This window comes from Geotrypetes seraphini, chromosome 11 (assembly GCF_902459505.1).
Source record: "Geotrypetes seraphini chromosome 11, aGeoSer1.1, whole genome shotgun sequence".
NCBI lineage: Eukaryota > Metazoa > Chordata > Amphibia > Gymnophiona > Dermophiidae > Geotrypetes > Geotrypetes seraphini.
The window spans coordinates 107508213-107524593 of record NC_047094.1 but is presented as its reverse complement, the minus strand read 5'-3'; the positions used below and the strand labels follow the sequence as shown (position 1 = coordinate 107524593).

Sequence of the window (16381 nt, the reverse complement as noted above, 5' to 3'; positions counted from 1 at the left end):
GAAATATTTCCTTTTGTTTCCCTCCCCTCTCTCTTTCTCTCTCTCTTCTGCTCCCTCACCCACGAGTCCTGCATCTGGCCCTCTCCCTTCTACCTGCACCTGACAAAACCCCCCTGCTCCGCGGCTCTCTTAAGCAACTCATCAGCAGCGGTGATCAAGACAAGCTGCCGACATCGAGGCCTTCCCTCTACGAGTCCCGCCTTTGTGGAAAAAGGAAGTTGAAACAAGCGGGACTCGCAGAGGGTAGGCCCCGACGTCAGAAGCTTGTGTCAATCGCTGCTGCTGAGTTGCCGAAGAGAGCCGCGGAGCAGGGGGTGTGGCCGGAAGCAGGTAGAAGGGAGAGGGCTGCTGGAAGAGGTAGAAGTTCCGGAGTATGACACCGACCTGTGCCAGGATGATTTCTTTTTCAGGCTGTTGCTGCTGCCGCCGCCATGCCACCACGCCCCCCCCCTCCCGAAAAGACAAAAACAGCCTAATGCCAGGCGTCGGCGTCTTTGACGTCGGGGAGAGGAAGGCTGATAGGCCCGGTAGATCGGGACGGCAACACGAGTTGGGATGGGCTCTGTGATCGACTCATGTTGCCTTCCTGAGCTACTGGTCGATCGCAATCGACGCGTTGGGCACCCCTGCTCTACACAGTCAGCTACTCAAACTAATAGAAATTTTAGTTCCTGTTATTCTCCTAACAAACATCACTGTGCAGTCGGAAGGTCTCTTGTAAAGAACATCGGATGAGGATGAATTTTGTGCTACTTACTGTATCTGAGTGTGACTTGTCTTGAGCTACAACCAAAAAAAGGAACAAGCCAAAGCCAAATCCTATTCCAGTTCACAGCAGGAACTATGAAAATAATAGTAATTTGGCGGCAATCAGCTTTTTGTTTTAGACAATAGCCACCACTGGGCGAATTGTGCTTGGATAAATCAGTGCTGGCACCTGATAGAAAATATCTCAGCCTAATACTCATAGCGGTACACCCAGCTACTCAGTTAATTTAGGATTAGGACAGGATTAAAGCATAGGCAAACTAGACATGTGACTAGGGCCCAAATGTATGCGAGGGGTCCTCTCAGATGTGATAATTCAATGGTTCCCTAGGTGAAATTTTACCTGGTAAGTCAGCTGCTAGCAAAAAAAAAAAAAAAAAAGAGTTGGGAAGACAAGAGCCACCACAGCCCTCAGAGGTCTGTCTGTCTGTTCTTCCTAACGCCTGTGCATTACTCACAAGTCAGCAGGAGTTAGCGCGTAGCACTCCTAACCTCTTCCTCTGTTGGTTCTCCTCTGCAGTTAGAACCATGTGGGAAGGGGTTGTATTTGTAGGCGTTATAAAATATATTTCTATTTTAAGGGGGGGAGGGGGGTTGTGCTTCTTTGCCTAGGGCCTGCCAAAAGGATTAATCCTGCCTTGCATAGGAGAGTCTTTTTACTATCTTAAGTTAACTGAAACGTAATCCAGAAACAGTGGCATAGTGAAAGGGGGGGGGGGGGGGTAGCATCCGTCAGCACCTCTCCACCCTCCCACGCCATGCTCGCGCATTCCCAGGATGAGAAGGGGAAGGTCAACTTGCTTGCTGCCGGTGAAAATTTGAAGAGGTGGTGGTGGGGGGTACCTCTGCCCCGGGCCCCAACTTCCTTCATACGCCACTGGGAACCTCTCCTACCAGTTATTTCCTACCGAATGTACGCTGCCATATTAACATATTAGATGATGACAGATAAAGAGACCTGTACGGTTCATCCAGTCTGACCTGCAAGATAATTATGAGTATATTATCAGCAGAGTGGTCAGGGCAGAAACACAAAATCCAGCAACCTCAAAGTCTCACGTGCAGAACATGACTTATCAGAATGACATTTTAAGTATGTTGGGGGTATTGTGGTATTTAAGTATAATCTCAAAAGGACGAAACTGGTTTTCCAAGGGACAGCAAAGCAGAGCAAGCTGAGCAGCAAATGGGTTCAACAATGAGACTGAGCCCCTCTCAGCATGACGCTGCATCGGGCCTAGGAATGCCAACAGATTATTTGCTTTGAGCTGGAAAGGGTTTCACACCGAGTTTACAATAAACGCTGCAAAGAAAAGCCACAAAGATTTTGGCGGTAAGGGCAGTTTACGATTTATCCACCAGCACACACTTGGGGGGTTTTTTTTTCCCCCTTCCTGTAGGAATGGGTCAGAATTTAAAAAAGGCCACAGGGCACACAGAAATGTAATGAAGGAAGTCAAATAAATCCAGCAGCAGCATGTGTCTCCAGTCAAAAAGGAAAAATTTCAATCCCTCAATAAATTTCTCACCCAAGCTTTATTTGCTTCTCTTTGGGTTACCATGTTTGAATGGTTGCGCATTCCTAATTACAATTCCCATTCTGTGCATTTACAATTACTGCTGTTAGCAGCTTAACCAATAACATGCTCCTGAGAAGCAGAATGATTCATTCCAGATTTGGTGTTTGCTGGAGGGGGGGGGGGGGCATTTCTGTAAACACATCTCATTTAGGTAGATTATTCCTGATGTTTTGCTTTTTTGTAGCATGAACAGAAACCGTACGAGCCCTCCTTTTTGCTGCTGGATGTCTTTGGCCGTGCCCTGTGACAATAGAAAGGATGAAACTCAGGAAACAATTTTGAATTAATCTCTGCTGCAGCAAAATAAGTTATCGGATTTTTCGCTTTATAAGACACACTTCCCCTCTCCGCCCCCCCCCACAAGTGGGTGGAAGTGCAATGTTCTCCCTAGCGTCTTTGAGCCGGGTGCTTCGCCCGGCTAATTTAGGTGAGCGCCCGGCTGTCTGCAAGGGAAACTTACAGTATATATATTTTTTTCGCCTTTTTAAATTCTGGTGGGCCAGCGGTGTATCGGCAGAAGCGAGCTTTCTGTGCTCCTGCCCCGCATTGAGCCCCTCCCTCGTTGGAAGGCTGCCTCAGATCTTGCGGCCAGCAGATTGCGCAGACCTAGGCTGGAGCGCTAAAAGCTCGCTCCTGCCTTGTGCGCACTGGCCATGAGACCTGAGGCAGTCATTCAGTGAGGGGCAGGAGCGCGGAAAGCTCACTCCTGCCGATACACCGCTGGACCACCAGGATTTAAAAAGGTGAAAAAGGTACGGGGAGGGGGGGGGTAAAAAAATTGTTAGTTGGCTGGGATGGATCCCTCCTGTCCCGGTCTACAACTAGACCACCAGAGGGGGGAAAGGATACAGGGCAGAAAGATGGGACAGGGTACAAAGCCTGGCAAGAAGTGAGGGGAGCTGAGTGCAGAGCCTGGCAGGGAGTGAGGGGGGCTGGGTGCAGAGCCTAGAAAACTCGAAGAGTGTTTGAACCTTAAAGTCTCTCCTCTTTTGTTAACGACAGTGATGATGGTTCTTAATATCGCTGTTGACTTTACATGGTTGAAATATTATTCAGCTATATTTTATTAAATATATTAGTACATCATTTGGTTGAGAATATCTTTTTCTTGTTTTCCTCCTCTAAACCTAGGTGCGTCTTATAGTGCGAAAAATATGGCACATGTGGCGTGTTCATGCTTCCACTTGGTATATACAGATGTGGGAATGGAGTTCTAAACTGTGCAGTTGCTAACACTTGAGATGTCTATTACCTGAACCCCAGAACTCTTGGCCAAAATTGCCTTCAAGGAAGACTCAGTTCAAAACTACTCAATTAAAAAAAACCTAACCAACAAAAACAAAAAATATATATATATAAAAATCAGATGTATCTGTGTATGTTCCAGCATAACTCTGAAACTCATGGACAGATTTCAACCAAAGTTGGTATACACATGACTTACTATCTAGGAAAAAATACACTGTGGGGGTGGGAAGGGGTGCCACGTAAAAATTATCATAAACAACAGATATTAGTGTCTACGGGGCTACAGTTATCGGGCTCCCGATGACGTTTAAGTCCAAGTTCAGCCCCAAAAAGTTCAGCTGCTAAAAATGAAGATGTCCATGAAATAAACAATCAAATACTTCCTGTTTTACCAGGCGTAATCACTGAATTCAAGTCTATCCAGACCGGAGGATTGGGATAAATAAATATCCGGGCAACGCCGAGTAATGAGCTAGTTACTGAAAAAAGAAGGGGATGGGACTTGACAAACCGCCTTTTTGTAGTTACAATCAAAGCAGTTTACACATTTGTATACAGGTTTAAATTTTGTATCGTAATCGGGTCCACTAGGGTCCAGGAGGCACCTTTTACTCAGACGTGACAGTGCCAGTAAGCAAGCACGTACTAAAAAATGCTGGAACAAAGCTCTGTTACAGGAAAACCACTGTTAACTCAAGCAGCCCCAAAAAACACCATCCCAGATCGGAGCAACCTCACACCTTGACACGGGTACCAAATTTTATAACCCCAACCCCGAGCTACTTTTTTCCCCCCAAACAGTATAACTGGCTTTCAACCACCACCTTACTATCTTCCTGCTCCCTTCATACCGCCTAAGTGCCCTAAGCCTGCACCAATCAACCCCCTTCAGTGGCGTAGTAAGGGGGGACAGGGAGACGGTCTTGGTGGGGGCGACAGCACCTCTCCAACCCCTTGCTATGTGCGTGCCTTCCCTCCAACACCAAATCCCCCCTCTCCCCGCCTTCTGATCTCCCTGACCCCTTCCACAAAATCCTGGTCTAGTGGGCTGGGGGGAGGAGTTCAGATCAGACACCCTCCCAGCTCAAGAACCCTCCCACCCCCCCCCCATACCTTTCATCCAAAATCAGGCAGGAGGGATGCCCACCCTCCTGCCTTGAAGGGCTGCCTCTTCATAATGGTGACCCTTCCCCTCCTGGTGCATCCTGTACGCACTGGAAGGGGCCTAAGGTCCTGATTGGCTGAGGTGTCTAAGGCCCTTCACTTGATCCAATTGGGGCTTTAGGCTCCTCCTAGTGCATCACCGACATGCACTGGGAGTGGCATAAGGCCTTGCCCACTAGACCACCAGGATTTTGTGGGAGGGGTGACTGGAAGGTGGGAGGCGCTTGGTGTCAGGGGGCATGTCAGGGGTAGAGAATGACACGGTGGATGTTACCCAGGGCTAGCCACGAGTAACCCGCCAAAATGGTGGAAGGGGGGGGGGGGGGAAGATGCTCACCGCAGGTACGGGGACAAGGCCATCCATCGCCCCAAAGCAAATGAAAGACAAGACATTTATCCCCCCCTCTTTTTACAAAACCGTAGCACAGTTTTTAGTGTTGGCCACAGTGGTAATAGCTCCAATGCTCACAGACACCCCCCCCCCACCTTTTTTTTACAAAATTGTAGCGCCAGCCGCGGCGGTAACATCTCCAACACTTATAGGAATTCTATGAGCGTCGGAGATGTTACCGCCATGGCTGGCGCTAAATGGTTTTGTAAAATGAGGGGGGGGGGAAGAGTTCCTATGAACGTCTGAACTGTTACTGCCACAGCCAGTGCTAAAAACCACGCTACAGTTTTATAAAAGGGGGAGGGGGTTTAATTTGAAAGCGACCGTAAACAGTGCTTGTTGGTGGTTGCTGGGGGAATGGATTTTTTTTCTGACTGTTCCAGGTAGGTGGAGAAAAGGCACTTTAATTGATTAAGCAGGCTAGAGTTAGCATCCTGACTTGTGGTGTAGGTCTGACAGGGCTGAAGACCGTTTGCCCAAGATTGCTGAACCTTCAGTCCGATTTTATCAATTTAATTTCCTTTGTTCATTACTGTATGACTGCGGCCGACGAGGGCATTTGGGCCCCCTAGGCTGTAACTGATACCTGAATAAAGACAGCTCATGAATTCTGCTGGGGAATGTGCACAGGAAACAAAGTTAGGAAATCCTGCTTTCTGTTACAGGAAATGAATCTTGTGCCAACTGGTAAAAATTATCCCAGCAGTGCAAAAGGAAGACAAGAATAAAAGGTTTTGTTCTTGCTGAACTTCCTTGCAATGGTAATATTTTATTAATACTAACTTTCAAAGGGAACACTTACACTTTGGCTAAAATATTTTATGGTTCCTATAGGAAGTACTTTTTAACAGCACTGCATTTTTCTACTCCTATTTATAAGTTTTAGACCTTTAAATGTCTTTATTATTGTGGTGGAGAGGTAGCTAGCATGAGCACCTTTCTATCCTTGTCCTTTCCATTTTTTTCTGCCACTCAACGAAGGTCCCAAGTATTCCAGCAGGTTGGACTTCCAGCTTGGATAAGAACCAATTTAACCATAAAAAGAGACACCTAAGCTCTGTTCAACTGGAATAGTAAGGAAAGAGGCCCATCCGGACCATGGGCTTTTCTCGTATCATGGAGGTGATGGCCAACAGTAGGTTCTCTGGCTAATGAATCATATAAAGCCAGACAATTTTCCAGATGACAGAATGTTTTATGGATAATGGATCAGGGTCTAGAAGCCACAATTTAAAAACAAAAACAAAAACCCAAACAAACAAAAAACACTACCTATCAAAAACAAATCTAGTCCCTACAAAGTTTGACAGATTAAATCAAAGTAAATTAAAAATGTTAACTTACAACAGTCAGCCAGGGGGAAAAATCTCAGAACTCCATCCACAGTAATAAATTTCTACTTATAAACTAGATAGGATAATTCATTCATCGGTTAAAAAAAAAACCAAAACACACCCTGCTGTAATTTTCAATAAACATCAAAAACTTCCAAATGTGCAAAAAAAAAAAAAAAATCAAGTTGTGTACACCTTTTCATTTATCTGAATGGTGCCACCGATGGTGGCCGGCCAGCATTTCGCTCAATGCTACGTCAGGTAGTCTTTTTTTTGGGGGGGGGGAGAGGGGGTTGTATGTATTTCACTGCCTAACTCGCTTTTGATTTTTTGTGACTGGTGATAACCACAATTTTTTGCCCAGATAATGAGATTTGTCCCGTTCATTTACTCAATTTTTCCATTTATTATTTTTTTTCAATTTATAAGCCAGTCTACTCAAGTACAATTCCTAAAATAAATAAGAACATAATGCTGCTGAAAACAGAAAATATAATCAAAACACATTTCTGCCCAATTTAATAACAATATGAAAAAAACATTTATTGCCATTATTTAATTAATTTAACCCTCCCCCCCCCCTCTTTAGCAAGCTGTGCTAGAGGTTTTTAGCGAAGACCAGCAAGGTAAATGCTCTAACATTCATAGGAAGTCTGAATACGTCAAGCTCTATCCCTGGGACTATTCAAATCCAGAGTAAAAGCCCACCTCTTTGAGAATGCATTTAACTCATAATCCCCTCACCCTAAACCCCTTAAAGTAACTTCCTAAGTCCCTACTTGTCCTGTTGACTGTTAATTTTAGATTGTAAGCTCTAGAGAGCAGGAACCGTCTCTTAAATACTGTATGTTGTTGTACAGCGCTGTGTAGGCATTATCAGTGCTACAGAAATTTTAAATAGTAGTAGTAATGATCCTGCTTTTTGACAGCCACCAACTGAACTCAATTCAAAGCATTTCATTTGTGGTTCAGTCTCAGCACCGACCGGTTCAAACATGGATATTCAGGAGCACTTAGCCAGACAATTCCAATGAATATCAACTCTGACCGCTGCAGTACACTCTGATTAGGCCTGGAGTTAAGGGCATGGGGGCGGGGAAGATTCAGAAATTATTGGGGTTCCAACATTTAATATCAGCTAGATGCAGATAACTTCTGGCAGCTGCTAAAGTCCCACATATTCAGCGCCAGTTCCTGGATTAGTCTGGCACTGAAAATTTGGGTCAAATTCAACTTTCAGCAGTCGGCATTTAAAAAAAAAAAAAAAAAATGCTGACCTCCAGAGCTGAATACTGTTCAATACTTTATAAGTTGATTTTAACCTTTTTTTTTTTTTTTTTTAATGAACAGCCTATAACAGATGGATATAAGTGCAATATAAAAAGAAAAAAAAAACAACAACCTTCAAGAGATCTAAAAATTAACATTAAGTCAAAAATTTGTGAGAAAACAAAATTATAAAACAACTATTGGTTTCTTCTCTTCCAAATTTGTATGTCCTTACAAGAAAATAATGATTTCACAGCTTTAAAAGAAGGAATATGGGATGGGTGTCTCTCAGCTTAGATGTTATGAATGCAAATGGGTAACCATTCTCCCCTAGAGAATACAATCTATATGGGCTTGGGAGGTGATCTTTCGACAAACATGCATCACCAGGGCCGGATTTAGATGAAAAGAGGCCCTAGACTATTCCACTTATGAGGCCCTTTCACCTCCCATTTTTAAGTTTGTAAATTACATGAGAGAAAATAAAATACATCATTACTCTGATATATATCAATATGTTAAATGAAACATGTTGTTATTGGTACTAACCTTTATAAAAAATGTGACACGGATCTTGAGGCTCTAGGCTGAAGCCTAGTTAGCCTATAGGAAAATCCGGCCCTGTGCATCACTCACTTTGCAGGGTTACTGAGCAGACGTATCATAGAAATTGAACAACAGAGCAAGAACTTGTAATCTGCATCCCTTTAACTTAAGCTTAGGGCTCCTTTTACAAAGGTGCGCTAGCGTTTTTAGCGCACGCACCGGATTAGCGCACGCTAGCTGAAAAACTACCGCCTGCTCAACGCACCTTTGTTAAACAAGCCCTTAGTTTCTAAAGCCTCATAGGTGCAAGCTTGGAATTAATCTTTAAAATGGGTCTTCGGGGGGATGCATTAACCCCAAGCCATTCCATTAACTCCATTCCTGATCTTTTGACAAGCCTAACCTTGTCCAGAACACAGATGCACAGTTGAGATGTGCGTCTTTCAGACTTTATTCGGTAAGGCAGAGAAAATCTATTTTTCCTGAAAATAGTTTAAAATTTGCTTTTTAGAATACAAATGGGCAAAGACCCTAAAAATTCTGAATAGAAAAGAGTGAAGGCCTAGAAAGATTAAGGGCAACTTTTACAAAGGGCCTTAACGCGTGGAATAGGGTGCGCTAAATTGCCCCACGCGCTGGCCGTTACCGCCTCCTCTTGAGCAGGTGGTAGTTTTTCAGGTAGCGCGCGCTAATCCGGCACGTGCCCTAAAAACGCTAGCGCATCTTTGTAAAAGGAGCCCTAGATATCAAAATATGCAAACACAAGAAGTCAGAATTGTAGACTTTTGCTTTATAAAAACAAATGCTTTCCATTTCAGTCCAAATATACCTTTGCTTATTGCTCACCCATCACAAAGCACTACATTCTTTACTTTCGGTCAGCAAGGATGCCTTTCCTACGATTTCACTGTAATTTGACCCAGACGACTGGGGAAGGATCATATTTCTAACCCCCTACAGGAAAAAAAATGATTCAGCAGTCGAGAAAATTAAGGTTTTATACATTGTTCAGCATGTGGTTGCTATGACATGTTCCAAAGAACTCGATCTGCTGTCCTCTGACCTCCACAACACTTGAATGACCCTTTTCTAGCCACACCCACAAAAATTGGAATTCCACAGTGCAAGAAGAACAGACTTCTTTATTCGATCATAAAGCTGAAGGGGGCTATGCAGACCTAAAACAAGATCAAAACCAGCCTTTGGATGTACAGTCAAACCTTGGATAGTGAGTAATGTGGCTTGTGAGTGCTTTGCAAGATAAGCAAAACATTTTTTTAAAATTTTAACGTGATAAAACGAGCGTTGTCTTGCAGTGAGAGCACATTTCGCACGTCACGTCGTCAGAACTCACTGCTGAAGCATGCACATCTTACGCCGAGTGCGGCTGAACGTTATAAAAAAGTGTCACGCCCAATTTACCCACAGTTCAAGCATACACGACATATGCGCATCTTACGCCAAGCGCGGCTGAACGTTATAAAAAAGTGTCACGCCCAATTTACCCACAGTTCAAGCATACACGACATATGCGCATCTTACGCCAAGCGCGGCTGAACGTTATTAAAAAGTGTCACGCCCAATTTACCCACAGTTCAAGCATACACGACATATGCGCATCTTACGCCAAGCGCGGCTGAACGTTATAAAAAAGTGTCATGCCCAATTTACCTACAGTTCAAGCACGCATGACATATGCGACATTAATATAACAGACTTAAAGACTAGTTACCATAACAAACTAGCAGGCAAAAATGCCCTACCAAAACACAAACAAAATCAAATGGGCGAACCACAAGAGAAATAAAAAAAGAGCAGGCTAAAGTATATATAAACCATATTTTTAAAAAATACATAAAACTAGAAAGAATGAGAGAGCCGAATTCTATGCCCAGACACAAATCTAGCAGAGCCTGATCTTCAAACTACTGCTTCACTCTAATGGTACCTTTAGGAGAGTCCAAATACCTGAAGATTAAAACTGCCTTTAGCTTAAAAAAAAAAAAAAAAAAAAAAAAAAAAAGTAAATGGTTAATGTATCAGTCAAAGTTCTCAGCTGGAGGAGCAGACATAGAAAAACACTATGGCCCAGATTCACTAAAGATAGCGATTCAATCGCTGTTGGCCAATTCCTGGCCGATTTTAAAATAGTGATTGATTCACTATCTTTTTTGATAATACATCGGGGCGTGGCCTAAGGCCGTCATTGCCATGCAGGAGACTAGAGGAGCAGGAGGGAAAGAGCACCCCTCCTGCTTCCAGCTTTGCAAGGTACGGGGAGTGGGAGGGGGCGTACGCTGGCAGGAGGGAGTGGGCATCCACTCTAAGTTTTCTCCTTTGAGAGGAAACTGCAATTTTTCCCTAAAACAGGGAAAAATTACACTTTCTTCTGTAATGGGGGGGACTTCCCCCTCCCGAACCCCCCCAACGACAGTGCCAACACTTGTAAGTAAACTGGGGGTGGGGTGTTCCACCCCCACACACACCCCTCGGAGCGCTTTAAAATAAATTTAACTTTTAATCTGGCGCGCTGATGTCCTGTACGCATTTGTCTGAGCTCCTTTGTCCTCACGCGATTGTCCCTTGCGCTTTCATCTATGTACTTTTCCTCGTCACTAGTGCCTCTGCTCCTTCTCACCTCTCCTTCTGCAGTATCCCTCCACTGACGGTAATAGGAGGCTCTGGGCCGTGGCTGAAAGACATCCATGCATGCGCGCGACATCATCAGGTCGATGTCCATGCATTTCCAGGTGCCTTTCCAGGGCCGCGAGATTAGTGTGCCGCATCTTTAAAAAGTTTGCGACACACTGTCCTATGCAATAATCAGGAGTTTTTTTTCTGTTATTATTACATTCCTTTTGCTGGTACAACCAAAGTGGTTTACAAAACACATACAGGTACTTTCTCTGTCCTCAGTGTGCTCAATCTAAGTTTTGACTTGCCCAGAGTCACAACAAAAGGCAGTGGGAATTGAACCCTGGGTCTTAGGCCACTGCACTAACCATTTCTCTTTTTCTAATTTGCCTCACTATGTATTTTTGCTTGAATTGCATAACTGAAAATTCATATATAAATACAGTAGACTCTCAGTTAACCGGTACCCACGGGGACTGGTAAGATGCCGGATAAATGTAGTTGCTGGTTGCTTGAGAGTTACTATTAAAAATAGGCCTAACTAATACCATACCCCACACTATGCCATAGTATAAACTGTTCCATACAAACTACTGGACATCTGGTAGGCAAAGCATGGGTTACTCAGTTGTGCCGTGCTAAGTTTACACTTAAATGTCTGCCAGAAATTGATTTTATTTTCATTTAAAGTATTTCTTCAATTTTTTATTTTTTTTTGCCGGTTGCTTGAGTTCGGTTAACAGAGAATCTACTGTAATAACAAAATAAAATAAAAATCTATTGCTTGTCTGAATAATGCATATATCAGTATCTTATTAGCATTATTACATGGAGCAAAATGTGTCACAGACCTGGCTTCCCTTCCCAATCATCAGTTGGTCATGTGACTTTAAAAGCCTGCTTATAGCAAGCAGCCAGAGGGCTCATTTGTTCTCATTAGAGGGAGGTTTACCTCATCGGGACTGGAAGCCTGGTATACCCGACAGGAATCTTCATACTGCTTCTCGGCCTCGGCCTGGTCGGTCACCCCATTGGATTCGTAGACAGGGGTAACATTATGGCACAGAGCAATTGCTTTCACAGCCTCGTGGACTCGGCTGCCCATGGTTTTACGCACTTTGGTTGCCAGTGTTGGACCTTTCAGGGCCGGTGGATCTTGAGATGTCTACAAAGATACAGAAACAATGGCGAACATAAGAAAAGGAGAGAAGATACCAGAAAACTATAATCCACAATAGAAGCATGGCAGATAAAGGCAAAATGGCCCTTCCATTCTGCCAATCCGCAGCCTATCATATAAAATACTATGTTCACCATGTATAATAAGAACATAAGAAACGCCTATGTCTGCCATGCTTTATCATGCTATGCTATAATTGTATATATGACTATGTCTGCCAGCCTATGTTTGTCATGCAATGTGCGTCAGGCTGTGTCACACCGTGCCCGTTTGTCAGGTTGTATTTTACTAGGCTTTATTATGTATGTAAACTTGTAACCTGCTCTGAGCTCTCCTGGGAGGATGGGATATAAAACCAAATAAATAAAGAACAACATGGGAACAGAATTCGTCTCCGTCTCCATGAATAAGTGTGGGAAACCACCCCATGTCATTCTCTAGTGTCTATCTCAACCTCAGTCCTTCTACACCAACATTCTTCAATGCAAGGCTTGAGGGTCCGTGGCTGAGCCCATTCATACTCTGATTCTTATGTGAGCTAAGTATATGATAATGACGCCATTGTGACATCACTGATAAGCTTGGCTCTTATTGGTGGAATGAGACATTACGACATCACAATATCTACTCTGGCTACCACAGATTGTCATTCTCTAGTGTCTATCTCAACCTCAGTCCTTCTACACCAGCATTCTTCAATGCAAGGCTTGAGGGTCAGTGGCTGAGCCCATTCATACTCTGATTCTTATGTGAGCCAAGTATAAGATAATTAAGCCATTGTGACATCACTGATAAGCTTGGCTCTTATTGGTGGAATGAGACATTATGAAATCACAATATCTGCTTTAGATACCACAGACTGTCATTCTCTAGTGTCTATCTCAACCTCAGTCCTTCTACACCAGCATTCTTCAATGCAAGGCTTGAGGGTCTGTGACTGTGCCCATTCATACTCCGATTCTTCCCTCTCTCCTTAAAGAATAATACTGAGATGATTTCCCGCGGGGACGGGGACAAATTCTGTCCCTGTATCATTCTCTATTACGTGCATTGACTGCTGCACTTAGGTGTCATTACCTATGTCAGATCAATGGCTGGTATATGGGTAAGCGTAATGGGATGTGGTGAAATCAAAGCAGTTTACGGTACATTTTTTAAAAATTATATGCAAGTACTTTCTCTATCCCTAGTGGGTTTACAATCTGTTTTTTGTCCTTGGGACAATGGAAGATAAGTCACTTGCCTATGGTTACCATATTTTTTCCCCATCTCACTCCACCCCATTCCGCTTCCAGCCCCACTTAGTTCTGCCTTCGGTCCTGTCCTGTTCCTCCCCCCAGCCCCGCCCCTACAAAGCCTCCTCTCTTCTTCCAGATGAACTCCAGCCACGTCTGAAGGACCTGGAGCATGCGTGGATGTGTGTGATGTCATCCACACATGCTCAGAGGCCCTCAGATGCAGCCGTAGGTTGTTGCCCAAAGTTAAAAGGAGCCATTACACTAGTAGTTTATAACAGATATCAAATCTTTAATTTTCCAGGCATACCCAACCCAGGCAAAAGGACTTAAAAATAGTTGGGTGAGACCTGACCCTTGCCAACCTGATGTAGCTCTGATCATGGATCAGAGGTCACTAAAGTCAGGGGTCTAATTTGGGTCATCTATCCACAATTGTTTCCCAGGCTCTCCTCATTCAAAGCTAAAAAAAATGAAAAATGTACATAAATTTTAAGTGGGCCTAAAGGCCACCAATGTTTTAGAGAGGGTGTAATGAAGTGAGGATTTTTTTTAATGCAAAATAATTGTTCCACTAAATAAAAAGAATTAAATTATCTGATACCATAGCTAAAACACTACGGCTCTTACATCAGAGCCAGATCCAAAAATATTTATTAAGCAAAATCCACAACTATTTTCTTATATCATAACTATAAGGAGGGGGGGACGGGACCCTGAGTGGATCATATGTTAAAGAAACAAGTCGGCTGGTTAGCTGTACAGTCTTTCTGTAAAAAGTCCATTCTCTGTGGAAGGACTCCCCCTAGATGTTGCCAAATGAAGTGGCAACCTTTGACAACTAATGCTATCTCAGCTCGTCAAGAAAAGGAAAAATCCTGAACTCATGAGCTGGGTGGGAAAAGAGAAGTGAAACCAAAGTGCAAAATGAAACCCTTGGATGCTGGTAGAGAGATTGGCATAAAACCAAATGAAAACTATTTTGATTGTGCTCTTTTATAAAAAAAAAAATAATAGTTTAATAATATATTGTAGGCAGAGCATGCTAAGATCTACGGTCTCTCCTCATTGGTGGTTCTTATTTTTAAAAATTTTAAATAACACTGTCGGTGAGTTTCTTTTCCATCTGGCAATTTCCTCCTACGTCTTTAGGATTCCAGTTCTCAGAACCAGAACTGTGACGCCCTCTTCCAACTCACTTGCAGCAACCATCCTCAGCTAGCCAAGCACCATACCTCTACTACTACTACTACTTTGTTTCCCCAAAAATAAGACAGTGTTTTATATTAATTTTGGGTCCAAAAAATGCATTAGGGCTTATTTTGGGGGATGTATTATTTTTTTCATGTACAACAATCATCTCTCCCTTCCTCTCTTCTACCCCAATCCTTCCTCTTTCCTTTCTCCCCCCCCCCCATGTGCAGCATCTTTCCTCTCCCGACACCCATCCCCTTATGCAGCATCTTTCTATCCCTCCCTCCCATCCCCTTGTGCAGCAGAACCCCACTGACCCTTCCACCGTGAGACTGACATGCCTCCAAAAACAGCAGCAACGGCAGCTGTTTTTGGAGGACGCAGCGCGGAGGTATGTCAGGTCTCACAAGGGTGGGTATTGCTGAACTGACGAGTCTCATTTTTTCTGCAAATTGGGCAGCACTAGTGTCAGGGATGGAGTCAGGAAGTGTCAGGGACATTTGAAGGGGGAGCTTCAGGGGAGTCAATCTTAACTAGGGCTTATTTTTGGGATAGGGCTTATATTAAGAGCATCTTTAAAAATTAAGCTAGGTCTTATTTTGGGGAAAACAGGGTACTACTAATCACTTATATAGCGCTGATTCTATAAAAGATAGACAGCTATCACATGGTGTTTAGCGTCGCCTAATGCCTAAGTAGGCGTTTTTATAGGCGGAGCGTCACTTAGGCGCCACTAAACGCAATTCTCCAAAAACTTACAGTAGGTGCCTGAAATGTAGACCTTTAAAACCCTCGCCTACATTTCAGGCGCCTACGTTTCTACACAGACGTCACAGCCGAATTCTGTAAACAGCACCTAAGTGTGACTGCCAAACGGCCAGCACCTATTTTTTTAAGGCACTGACTAAGGCGCCATTTAAAAATCAGCCCCATAGAAACATAGAAAATGACGGCAGAAAAGGGCCACGGCCCATCTAGACTGCCCACACTAATGGCCCACCCCCTAACTACCTCCATGAAGAGATCCCACATGCCAATCCCATCTTTTCTTAAAATCTGGCACGCTGCTGGCCTCAATTACCTGTTGTGGAAGATTATTCCAGCGGTCAACCACCCTTTCGGTGAAGAAATATTTTCTGGTGTTGCCATGAAATTTCCCACCCCTGATTTTCAACGGATGCCCTCTTGTTGCCGTGGGTCCTTTAAGGAAAAAGAGATCCTCTTCCACCTCGATATGGCCCGTGACATATTTGAACGTCTCAATCGTGTCTCCCCTCTCTCTGCGTTCCTCAAGTGAGTACAGCTGCAACTTACCCAGTCGTTCCTCATACGGGAGATCCTTGAGTCCTGAGACCATCCTGGTTGCCATTCGCTGAACCGACTCAACTCTCCGCACATCTTTTTGATAATGCGGCTTCCAGAATTGTACACAGTATTCCAGATGAGGTCTCACAATGGATCTGTACAACGGCATTATGACCTCGGGCTTACGGCTGACGAAACTTCTACGGATACAGCCCATGATTTGTCTAGCCCTGGATGAAACTTTCTCCACTTGATTGGCAGTCTTCATGTCTTCGCTAATAATCACTCCCAAGTCACGTTCTGCTACAGTCCTTGCTAGGATCTCACCATTTAGGATGTAAGTCCTGCATGGATTTTTGCCGCCAAGGTGCATGACCTTGCATTTTTTGGCATTGAAACTTAGTTGCCAAGTCTTTGACCAATGCTCCTGCGTCATACTGTCGGGCATTGAGCTTTTGTCGGGCATTGTGCTTTCATCTGTTGTGCGGTTGCCTATTATGTTGCATAGTTTGGCATCATCGGCGAATAATGTA

The 16381-nt window shown here is 43.9% G+C and overlaps 1 protein-coding gene across 3 annotated transcripts in view; it reads right to left on the bottom strand.

Annotated features, from left to right (window-relative positions):
- Nucleotides 1-16381, bottom strand: part of ATP9A (ATPase phospholipid transporting 9A (putative)) — a 175085-nt gene that overhangs the window by 74321 nt on the left and 84383 nt on the right. For all 3 annotated transcript variants that reach the window (XM_033914695.1, XM_033914696.1, XM_033914694.1), the window contains exon 14: nt 11887-12099. In XM_033914695.1, coding sequence (XP_033770586.1) covers nt 11887-12099 — 213 coding nt within the window. The remainder of the gene's footprint in view (nt 1-11886; nt 12100-16381) is intronic.